Here is a 19,487-nt window from a genome sequence, read left to right as displayed (position 1 = left end):
AAACAATTTCTGCTTTGCTTTGTGTTATAGGTGAGGCTGTAGAAATGTTCTGATTGGTTCAAGCAATCAGCAAACTGAAATCTGTCATTTTGAATATGGTGATAGTACATGCTGGTACAGTTAGCACTGTCATATTACTCTATATGGATAAAAATATTTGTTGGAAAGAACTGTCCCTGTTTTCTAAGGTAACTTTCTACTTTATTTTAGAGCATTTCTGTGAGTATATGATTGCATTCAGTAGTGGCAGTTTTCAGGATATTCAGGAGAACAACCCAACCTCCCCACCCAACCTCATCCCAAAATTTCCCATTTTTTTCCCAGAGGTAGGGAGCATTATCCCTCTCCAGCATCTAGTATTATTCATAGTGCCAATAGGTTGATATTATTTTCAATATATGTCAGTTTAATGTTTTTTTTTTTTTTTACGTTTTACAGTATCTAACAAAACTGCATGAAAACAAGGTTGCCCAAAGATTCCTGAATGAATGGTGTTATCCACTGAGCTATCCAATCACTTTAGGTTTAGAAAGCATGCTTTAATTTTACTTTCATAAACGTTTCAGCAGTCGCAAGTAACTAGATAACTGCGAGTCTCTAAAGACTTTCCACAGCCATTTCATTATCACCAGCACTCTGAACATGTGAGGAGAATTACTTGGCAAATTCATATGCTACACTAATATATTCGGCAGCAGAAGCAATTTAAACCAAAACGACTACAAAGTTCCCCGAGTGCTCCTTATCATCCGTGCAGCTCTTAAGCCAGCATGCAGAGTGCTATGTTTATAAAGAATGTCGTAATGAGCTTCCAGAGTCATTAGACTCTTGCTAAAGCTGGAGCTAAGGCATGACACCATGCTGAATGATTCACAATGCTGAAGATGAATTCATGCGTTCTGTGAGCCAGACACCTGGGTCTTTTTACACTGCTGGTCTTCAGGCTGGAGGAGTTATGATAGAGTGAAAATATCTTGAGACTGTAAGCCGACTTCTTTAAATGTATTGCACTGAAACCTTGGGCCCTATCACACACTCTGTGCAAGGCACACTGCAATGCTCACACACCCCACAAACTATCTATTTTAATGCCTTGGACCTGCATCTGGAAGTGAGGTGTGTTCAGGTAAATTTCTGGTGTATTGCTATCTTGGCAACGGAAAACACAAGTGCACCACTGACTGAAATTAACTTTAGTTTAACAGGGGATATCTGTAAAAGAGATTTTACACTTCAGTGAGTCTTTAGGCTTTCTCGGTCACATGACATCAAGTTCAGTAGCTCCTCCATTTCCACGCTATTGTATTTACATGGATCTCCGTGGAAACAGTGTAATTATAGTGCGTAGCAGTGGAATAACAATAGCTATCATATTAAACGTGAGGTGATGAAACTCGGAATTGTGCGCCCCGACGGGACTAAAATGACCATATGACCACAAACCTAGTTCAGCGAAAAACAGAAGGTAAATCAGCTTGTAATTTTCTCAAAGGACGTACGCAAACATTGGGGGACCCCCACATAAAAAAAGAAAATGAATCCCATCTGCATAGGACTAAGACAGCAATCAGAAGTCAGATGTTTATTGCTATCTTGGCAACACAGGTACACCACATGCACTTTTGGCACATGCACTCCCGCTTGTTACATAAACACACCCATAAACACTGTCCCATGACTTTTGTGAATTAGTGTCGGTGTTGTAGTAATTTAGATGATATTTAAAAGGTTTAAATTTGTTCAAACAGCATCTTTTACAGTGTACATCTGATTTGATCAGGATTAGATTGGATTTGATTTGATTGGACTAATATTGGTTCCGGTCCCATGATATTTGACATGTCAGTGTAATGTACACATAGAATGCGCATACATACACAGACAGAGAGAGAAAGAGAAAGAATATCATGACAGTGGTTAATACAGGCTATTAGCCTGCCTCTCTCTCTCTCTCTCTCTCTCTCTCTGTCTTTCTGTCTGTCATTCTTCAGCTACTGAAGTATTGAAGCATCCACTGCATCCTGCCTTCAAATGTGTTTTCATCACTGTTACACTAAAAGCACCATTCTCAGTTCCACCAAACTGCAGTACCATGAAGCTGTCTGGATTTGTCACGGTGACGCTCAGCACACTGGAATCTGATTAGCTCAACCAGAACATCTGCACTCTACTGTCTAACTTGCTACAAGATTAAAATCTCCCCTCTGCTTTTAGCACCACACTCTGCACTTTTATCTCCCACATGTTCCTCTCTAGTTAGCAGAGCTGTTCGATAAAACATCACTCTCGGAGACGCAGAGCCGAATGCACTCTCCTAAAATCTCTCAAAACTTCCTTTTTAGCACATCTGGCACTAAGATTACACATACAAGTGCTATCAGTGTCATGTGGGTGTGTGATTTCTGAAGGAAGAACATCTCTGTGGACACTATATGTCTAAATATACTACAGAATACATATATACTGTATATATATATATATATATATATATATATTTATATATATATATATATATATATATTTATATATATATATTTATATATATATATATATATATATATATATATATATATATATATATATATATATGTGTGTTTGCTAATGCTTGGGTCACTATATGCAGTCAAATCCCAACAGCAATGAAGGATAAACCTTTTTAAAACATGAGAAATGGCTAAAATAAAAATAAATATGCAGAGCTTTCAGACCTCAAATGCAAAGAAAGCAAGTTCACATAACGTTCATAAAGCATTAAGAGTTCAGAAATGAATATTTGGTGGAATAACCCTGGTTTTTAATCTCAGTTTTCGTGCATCTTGGCATGTTCTCCTCCACCAGTCTTACACACTACTTTTGGATAACTTTATGCCTCTCCTGGTGCAAAAATTCAGCCAGCTCAGTTTGGTTTGATGGCATGTGATCATCCATCTTCCTCTTGATTATATTCCAGAGGTTTACAAATTGGTAAAATCAAAGAAAATTTTCCAGAGCTATATATATACATATATAAATATAAAAGTTATAAGGTCACCACTTTCTCTCTCTTGCTTGCTAAGATGGAGTATTATTTTTTAACAATTGTATGTCCTATCCAGTTACACTGCAGACCAAAGGAGAAATCTGATTACTGAGCTAAACTCTCTTTATCAGATTTCTTAACTGAAATTCTAAGGTCTTTATTCTATCTAAGAAATCAGAGTATTCTGTTTACCTGACCACTTAAATAATCAGATAACAACAGAAAGCCCATTGTGATCGGATTACTGAGTGCATAAAAACACACTCATTGACGGACGCACCACCTGACAGCCAGTGTAGCACTTTAAACACAATTAGCCCTTCCTGTTATGACTCCAAATAAAGATCCTGTAGATAACAGGCTGAACAGCGTTTTGACTAGTGCTCTGTACAGCATCCTCTTAAAGGTTGCTATGAGACAGATGTTTGTGGGCGGAGTGTGGATAGGTTTTCCCGTAGGTTCAGGTAACAGGATGAATGTGAGGAGACTATTGTAGACGCAATTGAATTTCAAACTTACCAGGACCTGCTTTCTCCTTTCTGCTTTTTCTTTTTCATAGTGCAGTGCAGGTCAGTCTGACACACACAAACACTGCTCTTCATACTACAGTATGCTTTTAGGCCTAATGTTCAAAACTGCAGTCTAATCTCACAGACATTTCCAGCTGCAGATCCAGCCCAGATTCACTACATTAACCACTGCACTGTTCGCTTTCCTAATGTACTGCCTGATGTGTGTGTGTGTGAGAGAGAGAGAGGGAGTGTGTGTGTGTAGGGCAGGACAGTCTGGCAGAATAATGCTTCACCTCATGCTGAGCTGTTAGATGTAATGGGGGCCAACAATGTAATACACTCCAATAATACATATAATACATTTACATACATTGTGTTTGTTTTCATATCAGGTGAAGAACATTCCCTGAATAACAGCCAACACAGTATACGCAGGTGTTAAAGGCCACACAACACATTATAACAAGATAACACCTTACAACACGCAAAAAAGAGAAAGCAGAACAACTTGTGATGCATTTTATACATTTATTAACTTATTTAGTTTTAATGTGATTTTCTTTTCTTTTTTTTTTTACTGGCAGAGCTGTAACTTGTATATCATAGCCCTTATGCATTATCTCAATGTTCTAATTTATTTTATTATTTTAATCTGAAAGTTGTTCTTTAAATTGTGTAAATATTGGGTAAATATTCACCTTTAAAAGCCTATGCAACACAAAAACTACAGATGAAAATAAACAGCTTTTTATTATTATTTTTTTTTAAATATTTTCTTTTATCATAACTGACAGATCTGACACATTCACCATACGGTCATTCAAACAAATATATTTTTCCTGTATTTGTTTAATTTTTGGTCAAATTTCTGTCATGTTCTCTTCCAGTTCTGTGTCTCTCCTGTCCGTATCTGTGTTTTTCCTGCCCTCCTGTTTGTTTATGTATCTTTTCTGTGCATGTGGCTCTGTGTGTACCTCCCGTGTTTCTCTCCACCTCTGTCTTCAGTCCTCTCACCTGTGTTCATTTGTAGCTCCGCCCCCTTGTTACCTGTTCCCTGGTGTTTCCTGTTTCTATATGTCCCCTTTCTTGTATGTAGAGCCCTTTGTTTTCAGTGTTAGCTTGTCAGTTCTTGTAAGTGTTCACGTCTATTAAAGTTGCTAGTCTTGTCTTTCTTGTTCTAGTTTTTTTCATGTTTTGTTAATTTATACCTGTATGTTTCATGTTTATTTGTTTTCTTTGTTATTAAATATTATTTGCATTTGCGTCCGTCTCCATGTCTCCCTTGCTGCAACCCTGACAATTTCAGGATTAAAGGACCAATAGAAATGATTAAAAATGACTTACAATAGAATCTTTTTACACTGACCTACATTGAAATGTATAACATTATTTAACTTATCCTATAAATATAAAAAGACATTTGGAGGCACCAGGTTTTTTGCATGACAGCAACAACGTATAAATGTATCAATGTATCTAAGCATTTTGTATTTGTAAAATGTATGTTTTTGACATTTAATTTATTATGTATAAATAGATAAAGAGACAAAAATAGATACATATTTTAAAATAATAAAAAAAACTATGAACTACTAAACTGTTCTATTCTATAGCTTGTATATCTGTATATCAGTATATATCATCAGTATCTCCGTTGTTTGCAATTCTGCATTTTTTCTTTAACATTTTGAATGTGGAAGTTGTGTTATACATTACTTCAAATTTCAGAACAAATGGACCAATAGAAATGCTCTAGAATTGAACATTTAATATTATATAATTGACTATTTTAAATGTTTTGCATGACAGTGACACTCCCCTTCACCTCTTTGACTGAAACAAAGCCCCTACTGTCCCTTTCCTAATTTACTGTGTATGTGTGTGTGTGTGTGTGTGTAATATGGATGTGTAGGGCAGGTCATTCTGGCAGAATAATGCTTCACCTCATGCTGAGCTGATAGATGTAATGGTAGCAACAATATAATACACTCCTGTAATTTATATAACACATTTACATACATTGTTTGTATTCATATCAGGTGAAGCACATTTTGTGAATATGTCCTTCATGCTCCATTTCATTACAGAGAGAGAGAGAGAGACGAGAGTCAGGGCATTTATTACTGCAGTCGCCCGCTTCCTCTTCAGGTCCTCCAGGTCTTGCTTATTACACCTAAAGCCATTAATATCCCAGCTCCAGCATTCCTCACTGATCTGTGAAGCGCAATAGGCCGAGCAGACCACTTCAATCAGGTGAGGCCGGCTTCCTGCAGACCACTTACAGCTCAGCTGCTGGAAAATCATTTTCTCATGTATCTCCTAAACTCCGCAATATCATTCCAGAGCATATTAGACTTGCAAACTAGAGGAGAAGCATTAGAACGGGTTTAACAGCCAACCCTGGGTATGCTGTATGCAGCTATAAAAGCGTATGCTATGCATGAATTACAGAGAATACAGGACAGTTAGTGATGAATTTTATTAAATAACGTTCAAGGCTGCAAATTTGGCACAGTTAATTTAACACACTGTAAGTGTTTGAATTTAATACTGCAAATTTGCAGTATAATTAAGTCCAGTTTTAATATTAGGAATGACTACTCAATTCAAATGTATTTATATGGCACTTTTTACAACAAATGTTGTCACAAAGCAGCTTTACAAAAATATGGGCCCAAGCCTGTACTTATGATTAATCACCACAGTGATAGTGCCAACAGTTGCAAGGTGGTGGCAATAGTGGCAAAGAAAAACACTAACAGGAAAAACCTTAGGAGGAACCAACACTCAATAAGAGGGACCCATCCTCCTCTGGTCGACACGAACAGCACCAACAAGTTCTAGTACTGTCATAGCTTGTACATCACCCATGTCATGCAAAAACCTTTCTAAATATCTTAATTTTTTTTTTTTTTTTGGGGGGGGGGGATTTTTTTTAAATCGGTAAGGTGTTCTTCTCTCTCTCTCTATTAAAGTTCTATGATGATTAGACCAATAGAAAGGCTGACATTATCAGTCTGCCTGCTCTGGACTCTAATTCAGACAACAAAAACTCCAATTCCCAGCATGCACACACACCGGACCTTCCTGACTCTGCTGGCGTTCACACTCTCCCAGCTTCTGATTGCTCACACCCGGTCTGTTTTAGTATAAATACCCCTTTTTTCCTTATCACTTCGAGTATTGAATCGAGTTTCTTGAAATTAAATCTTTAAAAACTAAGAAAGTTTTCTAAATCATATTGGGTCCCACTTAAAAATAAGTGTCTCTAATAACTGTGTAGTTGCAATTGTATCAATCCATGTAATAACTGCTGGTGAAGTACACTTTATTACAGGTTAATTACAGCTGTTTAGGTTATTTAATTACACATGTGTATCAGTGCCAAAAGAATATTTGGTCCATCTTGCCATAATGAAATCTGAATAATGATATTTAGTAATCAAATAGAGTCACGGCCCTAATTTAATACAAGGCAAGAGCAGTTGAAGAAATGTTCCACACACACACTTTTACTTGTGACAATTCACACACACTATGACACGTGTAAGTACACTCACCATACTCACACACAATCCAGAATTGAAACATTGACACAAGTGCAATTACATAACCTGTAAAACTGTAATCAGTCTGTAACAATATGTACTTCACCAGTAGTTACAATGTCATTACATGTATTATTAATATGTAACTACATTGTTATTAAAGATACATTATAAAATGGGACCTATCATTGTTGTTCTTCGTTTTGTTGTAGTTGTCATTGCACACACACACACCCACACACACACACACACATGCAGATACATGCTTACTTATCTGTGTCTGCTCTATAGCACTCTGTTCTTGGACAGAGTGTTCCAAAGAAAAGCTGAGAAAAAAGATAAAATCTCAAACACAGAATCAGCAGAGTCATTCAGCATTGAGGAAAGACAAATGGCACTCCGCTCTATAAGAGAGCACTGGATTACACAGCTCTGGGATAAAAAAAAAAATCCCTGTACATGCACGAGTTCAAGTGTGTGATTGCATTTGGAACAGGTCAAGGAATGGTTATGGCTATGGTTATGGTTATAGTTACATTTAGCTGATCCATATAAAAATACAGTAAAGATTACTGCATCTGACTTACTGCATCAAAGCCCTGGAAGCTGGAAACAGTTGTTATAAAAGAATAAATGTGGAGGGTAAAGTAAAAACATGACTAATTCACTAAGGATCAGGCTTGGATGTTTTCCATTGGTTATCTTAAGGTGTCTATTTTGGAAGATTCTGGACTTTTGGATTAATTACAGTAAGTCAAGACAGGATATTATCACGTATTAAACAATAGAAGAAGAAAAATAGAAGTGATGTTTTCCAAAATATGACATCACTTTGTGTACCATAGCTTTAAGTATCTCATAGCAGTCTGTGTGCAAAAGATTACATTAGTGACTGCTGTATCTACTGTAACTGTGTATTAATAAAAATAAAAATAAAAGGAGTCTGAAGCTAATTAGCTACACTAATTCTGCTGTGAGACGTGCACACTCAACATGAGTCAGATTCTGACAATGAGACATAATTTGGTGACAAAACACCTGGAAAAGCAACTGATTTAATTGACAATACATGCTTCTACAAACCAATTAACATCAAGTTTAGAGAGACGCAGGCCATGCAAGGGATGAAAACAGAGCATACTGTAGCATACTGTAGTTCTTTATGAAATGTATGCAACAACAAACAGATGAAACATGGTAAAGACTTGGATCTGGAATTTCAGGTATGGATGAATGATGTACAGATCTGATTTTCTGCATACATCATACATCTCATACTGAGTCATACTGACAATCCCACAAATGCACACAAAGATAAGTGTGTAACCTGGCATCCTTTCTTTATAATCTATACTTATACTCCCCTCCACCTCTTTGTCTGAAACTAAGCCCCTCCTCCCTCCTGGTGAGGTGTCACTGACGGCAGTGTGATAAATTACCCGGGATGAAAATGTCAAGCTCATGAACGCTGCCCCTGTCCTGTCACGCATTGTTATGACTGAGGTCTGACAGGAGGTTTGTGTGTGGAGATCTCCACACACAAGGCATCTGTAACTACCACACGTACACACACACACACACACACACACACACTATCAATGATAGGAGGTAATCTAACATGTTTGCCACAATCCCAACACCATCTCAAGGCCATCACTCTCAGTTAAAAAAAGAGAACGTTTTATGCAAGCAATATAGGCAGCAATAAGTGGAAGGTTTTAAACTGCTCTAGTAAATCTCCAGACTTAAATCCTATAGAGCATGCATTATAGTGCATGCATTACCTGCTAAAAAGGAAACTGAAGTGAGTTATCCCCAAAAACAAACTGAAAACAACTAAAAAAAACAACACAAATGAAGATTGCAAAAGTTACGTGGGTCACAGGCCTGATGCAGTTATTACAAGCAAAATATCTGTAGCTAAATATTAAGTCTAATTTAAGATGATCTGTTCCAATACGTTTGTTCAAAAGAAAAAATAATATAAATAAAATAAAATAAATATGAAGTATCCATATGATTAAATTTGATAAACCTGTCATGGTATGTACAGAATGGCAGACACGTGCAGATACTGATCAAATCAAAATGTGTTTATTATAAGAATAAACAGATGTAATCAGAGTCGATACAGAGAAATGGGTGATCACCAGTAAACAGAGTAATGAAGGCAAAACCATACCAGAAACGATAACCAGTCCAGAGTTCATACACGAGAGATCCAGTATCAGAGGTAATCCAAGAGGCAGTAGTGAAAACACAGTCCAAGTCATACACAAACAATCCAGTATCAGAGGCAAAGGCAATAATCGGCGTCGAGAAAACAAAAGCAAGGTCATACACAAAGTAAACTGAGACAAGAGATAAAGTAACGCTTTGTAAAGAGGAGAACCTACAATACGCGGCGTGGTAGTCTGTTTGGCGTGCACCTTTATAGTGCCAGTAATCAGTATTCGGGACTTCCTGGAGGAAGCAGGTGGGGTGTCACGTGATCAGGTGAGTGCGTGATGTCAGCAGGTGGTGCATTCTGGGTAGTGTAGTTGTTGACCTGAGAACCTCCATTAGAGCTTGGTGTGGAAGGGACAGAGGAGCTAACAGCACCAGACGTGACAAAACCAGATACCATACACACTGTTTATTTACAAAGCGGCCAGACTTACAGGAGTAGTTAGGGACAAGCAGGGTCAGTAACAGCCAGCAAATCTAAACAACATACCAGAGTGTAGTCGGGCACAACATGGTCATGCACAGAGAATTCAGCAATAAAAGGTAAAAAGGCAAAAGAGTAGTGGAATATGCAAAAAAACAGCAAAGGAAATAAACACTAGCGAGGGCAAGCTAAAAAATCGAGAGTCGGAAACAAAGGCAATAAACAAAGATAACGTGTCGTAGAAGAGCTAGATAACTAGATAATAAATAATACTCATCAGGAAACAAAGCAAACTAAGGGGTGTATATACAGGAAAGGCCAGGTGCAAACAATAAGTAACTTGGGAGCGGGAATGCCAGGAAAGTCAGGTAAGTCCAATGTGAGTGCATGCTCATGCTGGGAATTGGAGTCTTTGAGAATTGAGTCTCATTCAGAGTCCAGAGCAGGCAGACTGACGAAGGGTAAAATGTATATTTTCCTTTACTACATGCAGCTGACTGAACTCAAAGGGTCATGCTACTGCTTCTGTTTTTTTATGGACTAAAAGTCATATTTCCTTCTCATTTCAAATGCCCTTAGTTTCTTATTTTAATTCCAGTTGTCTCTGTAATTGTTTTTTTTTTTTGTTGATGCATATGAAGTTTTATCTGCTTTTCATGATCATTAGCATGCATGGTAGACTGTCTCCAGTAAGAGCTCATGAGATACACCTGAATCCCTACCAGTCCTCTTAAAGCTCTGCTACAGAATAATGAGACTACTGTAGAATACCCCGTAAGCCTTAAACAGTCTGATTCAATCATCAGTGTTAAACCTGGGAATTCCTTCAGCAGAGCCCACGGAACTCCAGGACACATGTCGCCCACAGCAACCGGCCTCATCGCCAATAGCAACAGCACTGAAGCTGCCCTCTGGAACAGTACTGAAGTCACTGCAGGTGGCAGTGTGCTCCGAGGGACGGTGATAACAATGCAAGAAGCATTTAAACAGATCTGACAGCTTATCACTAAGTTTATTTGAAAAACTCGTGCAACACTCTGAAATGGCACAGCGCTTTCGATTTTCACAGACGAGTATCTAAAATAAAGTTTTGGATTAAATCAGAATTTAAATAATCTTTCCAAAATCATAATGTAAATATCTGCCCAGTACAGAAATCATCATTAGTGCTATGCAATAATTTAATTTGATATAGTCAAGTAGTTTTATTGAAATTACGTTACTCTCCTTCCCAATTTGACAGCAGGTACAGATAATAGACATAATATAAGAAAGAATGGGAGACACTATGAGTACAATACAGCATGAACACAAATAGACATACATGAGACAGAAACAAGGTGCAGTAGTGTGGGGAGAAATAGATATATAAATATAAGTAAAAAGAAATAAGATACATAATGTAAAAGAGTGGGAGACACGATATGTACAAAACAACAAGACACAATAAACATAAGTAAGACATAAGACAATAGTGCAATATTGATGGTGATTGAGATGGAATGACAGTATAAATAGAACCCGTATAACAGTAGTGCAAATATGGTATATAGCTTAAGTCTGGTAAAGTGAATGAGTGTAAAGTTCACAGTTTTTGGGGAATGAAAGTGCATTTTGAAAGTGCGTATCGTTAAAATTACATCAAGAGGTACTTTAATTTATTTCAAGATATTCCAGTTTAAAATTATTTAAAAAGTTAAGTAATATTCACCGTATACATTTAATCCATACAAGGAAACAAAGCTGCAAAAAAGCTGCTCTGTTTCTATTGTTTTTGTGATGTTGCACTTTTACACAAACACACACACACACACATTTAGCAACTGCGCTTATTAATATGTATCTACCCCAATGGGTGAGGTGTGTTCAGGTAAATATCTGCTGTATTGCTAGCTGGGCAGGTACATTGTCACACGTGCATCTCCAATGTGTATATACATGTATCATTCATTTATTTAATATTCAGTTGAGCATCAAAATCTTACAATTATATAATAGTATAGTATAGAACAAACAAAAAAAATCTTGTTTCTATTTTTTATTTGATGATCCAAACAAAAATGGGAATATAAAACAACCTATCAGTAGGTAAAAAATGTGGATAACTGATGGTAATCACAGCAGCCCTGTAACAGCAGTTTAAAAGCGGATTATCAAAAAAAAAAAAAAAAGAAAAAACGGAAAATACAAGCCATTATTTGTTTTTTGGTATTATATGCAAAAAAAAATATATATATTAATATTTAAATTTTCAGATTTTTAGAAAAAGAACAATTTTGATTCTCTATAAAATATTTAACGAACGAATGATATGTGGATTTGTACAGAATAATGGAGCTCCATCCAGTACTTTTGGCATGAGTGGGGGAGTTTTGGATGAGGTGGAGTGGTGATCATTCTTACCTTCGTGGACAGTAGAGACAGTTACTCCAACAAAAAAGATTTCTCAGCATCGCTATTGTGGTATTAGCATCATTGTGGTAGCATTAGCATTACCAAGCATAATGGCTTAGCTATTGCATCATAAGCATTACCATTAGCATCACCACTGCAATGATAGCATCACAACCATGACCCTAAATATCGTCTTCTGTAGCTTAAAGCTCTGAAAGTAAGGCTCCAGTCTTTTACCAAGCCGGGTCACATAAAATTGCACATAACCTTTTATGCCACAGCACCTTTTTCGAAATAAAGAGCATAACGATTGATAAAAAAATAAGATGAATAATTTGATGCACTGAATTACAGTCCAGTAAAACTAGAGCGGTCTGTTTTTTTCTTGTTGTTTTCAGAAAGTCAGTGTGCCATTACAATAAATGTGCTACTGCACATTCACCACCACCAGCAGCTCACCTGATTTCACCTAATGAAGCACTGATTAACCAAACCAGGTATTACATGATGATTACAAATACTGTGTTCATCAGGAAAAAGCTTGTGAAATATTATACAAACACACTGAAATACATAAAATCAGCACTTATCGCATTCATTTTATTTGTATTTATTTTAATAGTAGTGTTTTGCAGAGTAAATACTTGCTAACTGCTTTGATAAGGATCTCTTTAAATATAATGTATTAACTAACCTATTACATAGAAGTGCATATTAATTATATAGCACCTAATGCAGAGCATATGAGAAGTGTTTGTGTTTTTGAAAAGTTATTTTCAACAATAATGAAATTAAAAGCTTGAGGTTAAAACAGAGAAAAACAAATTAAATAAAAAATAATAAAGAAAACACAGGGAAAAAAGTACAAATAAATAAAGAGCATGTTCATGAGCTAATTCTAATTAGCCCACAGCTCATTTAACAGAAAACAAATTGAAACATAGTATCTCTCAGAAGATAATCTCTGTCCCCTGACTGATTTAATTCCCTGAACACAGAGTTATTAAACACTGCTGGATCCAGAAAACACCGACTGCTCCACTCATCTCACTGGCATCTGCTCAGCAGGGCAAACTTCCAAGGAAGGACATGCTCTGTGATATGATATCTCCATCATATCCTATTAAAACCTTCAAACTCCAGATCTGAAACATTAGACTCATTATAACCCACAGGCAAACAGGCACAGTCACAGGTTTGCAGGAGCTCCTGACACATTCAGAAACCTGTGTTCACACCTGAGAGTCCTACCTGATTTTACCATTAGCAGACTGTCTGATTGTGTTTGGTCCATTAAGAAAACACAGAATACTCTTTAAAATAAAAGCAGGATCAAAGTGTTGTTTGATTGATGACAAAAAGGAAACTCTTATGCTTCCAGAAATAAAAGAAATGTTTTATTGGTATAAGGAAAATTCACTATACGTCTATGTTCTAAACCAGTTTCAGTCTCTATAATGGCCCATAATGGAAGTGAACATGGTTCTTGTATTGTAAGTTGTAGTGTAAAAGTACTGATCACATGGTTCTAGGTTCTATACTCAAGTCTGCTAAGCTGACATTGAGAGTGTTTACATGCATGGAGTGAATACTAGTAATCCGATTAGGAAATCTGGTAAAGAGAGTTGTATTTTAGCTCAGTAATCAGATTTCTCAGTGCATGCGTATTCTTAACTGGATTATTTTTGGAATTCTCAGTCTGAGCATGAGTGAAAACAGACCAAAAATTAAAGAGCAGTGTTTAACCCAGAACCTGAGAGATGGTGAAAAAACACTGTCAGAGTGATGCTGAAACCAACAGTGTCAGCTAAATGCTGTTTCAAGTTCGGTTGAGGAGTGGGCAGTAAAGAAAGACAGGATATTGTCTCTTACTTATTGTCGCTGTCCTATGAAAAACACTTATCTCCATTTTTGTTGATTTTTAGTTTACTACATAATTTGAACAAACTGTCCCTTACACTGTGCCAAAATTTCTTGCTGAACGGATCAATAGAACCTCCTCAAAATTACCTGAAATAAACTCTTTTTACATTGACTTCCATTGAAAGTTTACAAGGTTTTTCTCTCTCCTGTAAAGTTGTTGTTTTGGAGATAAGTGTTTTTCATTGGACAGCGACGTTATAAATATTGATGATATGCAAACGTAACGCTACTGATTGGATAACAGCACAGTGGAGCTGCCTTCCCAGCTCTGCAGTGGGCGGTTGCAAGCCAAGGTGGTTGAGTTCATGAATCCTAATTTAAGATTTAAGGCCAGTCCGGGGGCCTTTTTCTAATTTACACGTTTTTCTGTTTGTTTTTTATTATTGGTTAAGGCTGATGTCTGTAAGTTTTGGGATTTGGGTCAGTCAGAGAGAGAGAGCGCTCAGTCAGAAACTTTACTTCAACTGTACACTTTGTTTTTACTGAATGAGCTCTGAGTTCCCCCTTCTGAAGTCTCCATTGCTCCACCAGCTTCTCGCGTTCAGTAAAACTGAGCTGTATCCCCTTTTAGAGCCTGTAAGTGTGACGTAAGTACGTAAAGATGCATGATGTGACCAGAAGAAGAACTCCCGACAAAAGCAACCCGACACCCCAGTTTTTAGAATGAATATATCAGGCTTAGCAGGGATGGTCGTTCCAGCACACTGGTACCATTAAACACAATATTTTATGCCTTCTCCACTCAGAAGTGCTTCTGCTGTCAGTATAGAAACTAAATAATACAGACTGCCACTTTAATGCAGGTAATGTTTTTAGATGTGTTTAGCCCTAAGTCCTCAGAAGAAGCTCAGAGGGACCTACTGTATTTAAAAAAGAGCAAGTACTAAGTGCTTTCTAGCAAAACTATACCTTTAAAGGGTTAATTTAGCATCCTTAGTTCAACCTGAGAATTTCCATTTTCTGTCCCATCATTCCTCCTGCTCTGTAACTGCAGTCAGTATGAGCTCTGAAGTCATCCTGTATGAAGACGCAGATGCTGTGAGTGTACTTCTCTTTACACCAGTAATGACTGCCAGACTGCTTTACCTCACTTTACCCTGGAAACAGATACCCGCCCACCCCCACACACACACTCACTGGGTCAGAGCCACACATACATGCACGTACACACACACACACACACACACACACACACACATCTGTAGAGATATGAGTGGCGGGTAATTACACAAGCTCCTGCAGGAGAGACTCTTTAATTTACAAGTCTGTAGAGAAGTCACACACTGCCATCTGAGCCCTAATATCCCCGCACCACTGCCACGTCTGCTCTTCATCCCCTAATTCCTCACTTTCCTCCCCCCCTCCACTCCACTCCTCTCCTGTCATTTCATCTCTCTTTTCCTCCTCTCTAACATCCTCCCATCTGCCTTCTACCTAAAAACACCTTCTCTGCTGCTTGCATGTTAAACTAAGGGTGGGACAAAATACTGCAGTATATCATATTGTTTTCATTTGCGATGCATTATCGATACATGGAATCCAAAATCAATAGTTTTATTTAAACCTAGGCGCTCTAAACTATTTATAATTATGGTTGTAAAATTCTGTGAAACTGACACCAAAAAATCCATAATTCCTGGTATTTGCTTATTTAAGAGTATTTTCTCCTCTTTGGTAACAAAGATGCTGTGAAGATCTTATAGAATTTTCTTTGGCTACATTGAGTATTGTGATATAATTTGGGCAAATTGTCATAATAATTTTACACTGTAAAAAAAAAAAAAAACTTAAAATTGTTCTCCTAATTCTGATTTTTGAGTCAACTGAACAAAAAAACATTGAACTGCACTGCAAACTATGGCAAACTAATTGCCTCAACTACTACAATTATTAAGTTTCTTGTTAAAAGTTGGCCTAACTAAATAATTTGTGTTGGCATAAAACTACAAACTGTAGTTGAACTCTAGTTGAGGCCAAGCCAACTACTCTGCACATGCTCAGTTTGACTCTTCTGTTGAGCAGGGTCTTCTGGGTAATTCTGCAGGGATTTTTACCCAATGTTGGTCATAACATTTGATTTCTAGTTAGCACAACTTGTGGCATTATCCTTAATACCCTGGATACCGTGGCTCTTGATACATCACAAAGACTTGCTGTCTTGGTCATAAATGCTCCGCCAGCAAGACGTGCACCAACAATTTGTCCTCTTTTGAACTCTGGTGTGTCACCCATAATGTTGTGTGCATTGCAATATTTTGAGCAGAACTGTGTCTTACCCTGCTAACTGAACCTTCACACTCTGCTCTTACTGGTGCAATGTGCAATTAATGAAGATTGGTCACCAATCTTGAAACCCCCCACACTAAAATGACAGGTGTTTCAGTTTATTTTCCAACCCCCGTATATCAATGGGTCTACTGTTGCAATGACACAGTGATTCAGAACAAAATACAGTATCTTTCTACAGTGTCTTTTTGGCAGGTTTTCAAGCTATATGAATAACTAATAAGAAAATAATAATCATAAGCTCTTACCTTAAACTCAGTCTCTATGTTAGCAAGCCTGGCTAACTCATTGCTGAGCTCCAGAGCAGTCAGTACAGGATCTTCGCTTGAGAGCGACAGGTAGGCAGCACTAGCGAGCCCTTTATACGCATTCATGCGTGAGCGTGAGTGACTAAAGGAGTCACGCCGCTGTTTTTCCATGCACTCGTGGCACTTGCAGAAGTAGTCGTGAGGTCGCTCAATCCTGGCACCCTTCATCAGCAGGATGTGCACGATCTCATACTCCTGACAGTGCGAGGCCAGAATCACCGGGGTTACGTCTTGTGAAAAGCGAGTTCCATCTTCATCGTATGCGTAAAAGTCATCATCTCGAAGTTCTTGCTCCAGGGGACTCAGTGTTAGTCTCAGCCCTCCTGCAAACGAGGAGTGAGCCAAGATGGCTTCAACGATTCGTACATAACCTTTGCTAATAGCTAAGAGGAGAGCATCACCAACTCTAGCAAGTCCTTCCTTCTTCAGGAGAAGCTCTGTAACCTCCAGGTGCTCGTTACCGACTGCTAACTGTAACGCGTTCTGACCCATGTAGTCTACACAGTTGAAGTTGAGTGTTTTGGACTCCTCGAGCATCTTGCGGACAACGGGGATGTTTCCGTACTCTGCAGCATCGAGGAAGCGTTCCTCCTCCGCGGTGAGGCTGGTGCCACGCTCGTTAAACATGTACGCAGGGCCCCGGACGGCCTGGCGACGCCCTTTCTCCCGCAGGGTGGTGTGCCGGCGATGCATTATCTCCGACCTCATGGAAAGACAAGGAAAGATGGAAAAGTGTCAGACAGGGATCAACAGATATGGCATAGGCACAATCAACTAATCGCAACAATCTTATTTTTAAACGCCTCAATTGGGTTAAAAGCCTGTTGAAACTAATCAGACCTCAGAATGAGTCAATACTCAATGGGCTTTTAGAGAATTAAGAGGAAACCCTTCCTATGAGGAGGGTACCTGCTAACAATCTTCTGGTACTGTTCAATATGGTTACTGTGTTAATGTCCAATGAAAAACAAGTATCTCCAGAACAGTAACTTAACTGGAGAGAGATAAAACCTACGTAACTTCCAATGGAAGTCAATGTTAAAAGAGTTTAGTTCAGGTAATTTTGGAAAATTTATATGGCTTCATTCCACCAAAAATATGTGACACAGTGTAAGGGAGAGTTTGTGAATTTGAAATTATGTGGCAAACTAAAAATCAACAAAAATGGAGATACCTGTTTTTCAATGGACAATGACGATATATTGAATTACAATATATTATAACTATACAAGCAGTGTGTGTGTGTGTGTGTGTGTGTGTGTGCATTTGTACATCTGTCTCAGAAATAGGTGCAACCCAATTTATCTGAATACACTCATTTGTCCAAAATTTAATTACCTAAGTGCAAATCTTTCACTTGCTTGACAAAAAAATCAACCTTATCCCAATGAATCAATGAACCCCAGCAGACTTCTGGGTGAGTGGAGAGGGAAAATCCACTCTTAAGGTACAAAGCTTTTTGTGATTTTTAATATTAAACTTGGTGTGTGTGTGTGTGTGTGTGTGTGTGTGTGTGTGTGTGCATCTACAGCCCAGTTTTGTAAATAGAAGTAGTTTATGTCAGTTTAGGTGCACCAAAACTATATAGTGTCCATTAATTCAAATTTATGTTTGGCACAATTACCTTGCTGTCATTTAATTTATTTTATGTTTATACATGTTTATACATTCAGCCACATATAGGCACTGCATGTATGGTAATATATGGCTAGGCTAATTGCATGCAGTTGATTTATAAGTGTAAGTTTGTTGAATTGTCTTCGTAGTCAATTGTCTTTTCTTTACATTATTTGGATAGTTTAATGTAGACACCTCATTCGTGCTCAATTAACATTCAAATCACAGTCAATTGCATGTCTATTCAATGCAACTGGTTAAAAGTTAAAAAATTAAAAGTACTGGTAAATAAATCTCTATTGAATGTAACCCTACACTTGGCATTAACCTGAACCTGAACATTTTAGGGTTATGTTAAGGGTTAGATTAAAGGTTTAGCTTAAGGTTTGGGTAAGGGTTAGGTTTTAGGGTTGATTCATGGTTGAGGTTAGGCTTAGAGTTAGAGCTGAGGTACATTTAGGTTCTATATAGAATCAATTACATTCAGCTTAGGATCAAGTTGTATTTAATAGACATACTGTAAAATGTTAGATGAATGTGATGTTAGCATCTATAAGCCAACTATCCAAGTAATGGGATACCTTATTTATTTCAAAACCACACACAGAAATGTTCATAGTTCATAAGAAATTGTTTTTGACCAGAATGCCTTATAAGAGCCAAGGCAGCGAATCGTCACTACTCTGGAAACATCTTCAAATGACTGTTATTAATAATCTCAACAAGGCATTCGCATAATGAATAGGTTTCCAGAGTGATGGCACAATGTTCATCAGTTATGTCTCTTTCCCAAGCTGGCTTGAATCTAGACATCAGTCCTGCGTTTTGAGTGGGAGAGACCATGGTGAGACCTCTAGAAGCGACATCAATAGAGGCAGCCCACCAGTGAAGCACAAGTGAGGCTTCGACTGTGAATTCTGTATAATAAAGCCAGGATGAAAGGACACTGGGGAAAGTGCACAGCAGCTGCTCTAGCCAATCCAGCATCATCACATCCAGGCCGAGGGGGGTATTTGAGAGGGAGGTGGCAGTAGGTTGAGTTTCCACTGGCAAATAAATGCACTGAAACCATGGCATGTACTAATTCATCTGCAGGTGCAGCTGCCACTCCCCTGAAGTGCCAGATGAGCAGCATGAAGCTTTATCTGATTGATGTTTGTTCCGAGACCACCTAGGCTATCTCCCACTGATTCCAGGTTGATGCCAAGCTTCCCCCAGGTCTATCAGAGA

At 37.9% G+C, this 19,487-nt stretch overlaps 1 protein-coding gene across 1 annotated transcript in view; it reads right to left on the bottom strand.

Moving 5' to 3' along the window:
* Positions 1-19,487, bottom strand: part of trpc7b (transient receptor potential cation channel, subfamily C, member 7b) — a 110,202-nt gene that overhangs the window by 71,050 nt on the left and 19,665 nt on the right. Inside the window, exon 2 of the mRNA XM_022665722.2 lies at positions 16,581-17,343. Coding sequence (XP_022521443.2) covers positions 16,581-17,343 — 763 coding nt within the window. The remainder of the gene's footprint in view (positions 1-16,580; positions 17,344-19,487) is intronic.

This window comes from Astyanax mexicanus, chromosome 2, assembly GCF_023375975.1.
Source record: "Astyanax mexicanus isolate ESR-SI-001 chromosome 2, AstMex3_surface, whole genome shotgun sequence".
Lineage (NCBI taxonomy): Eukaryota > Metazoa > Chordata > Actinopteri > Characiformes > Acestrorhamphidae > Astyanax > Astyanax mexicanus.
This window is presented reverse-complemented; position numbering and strand designations above follow the sequence as displayed.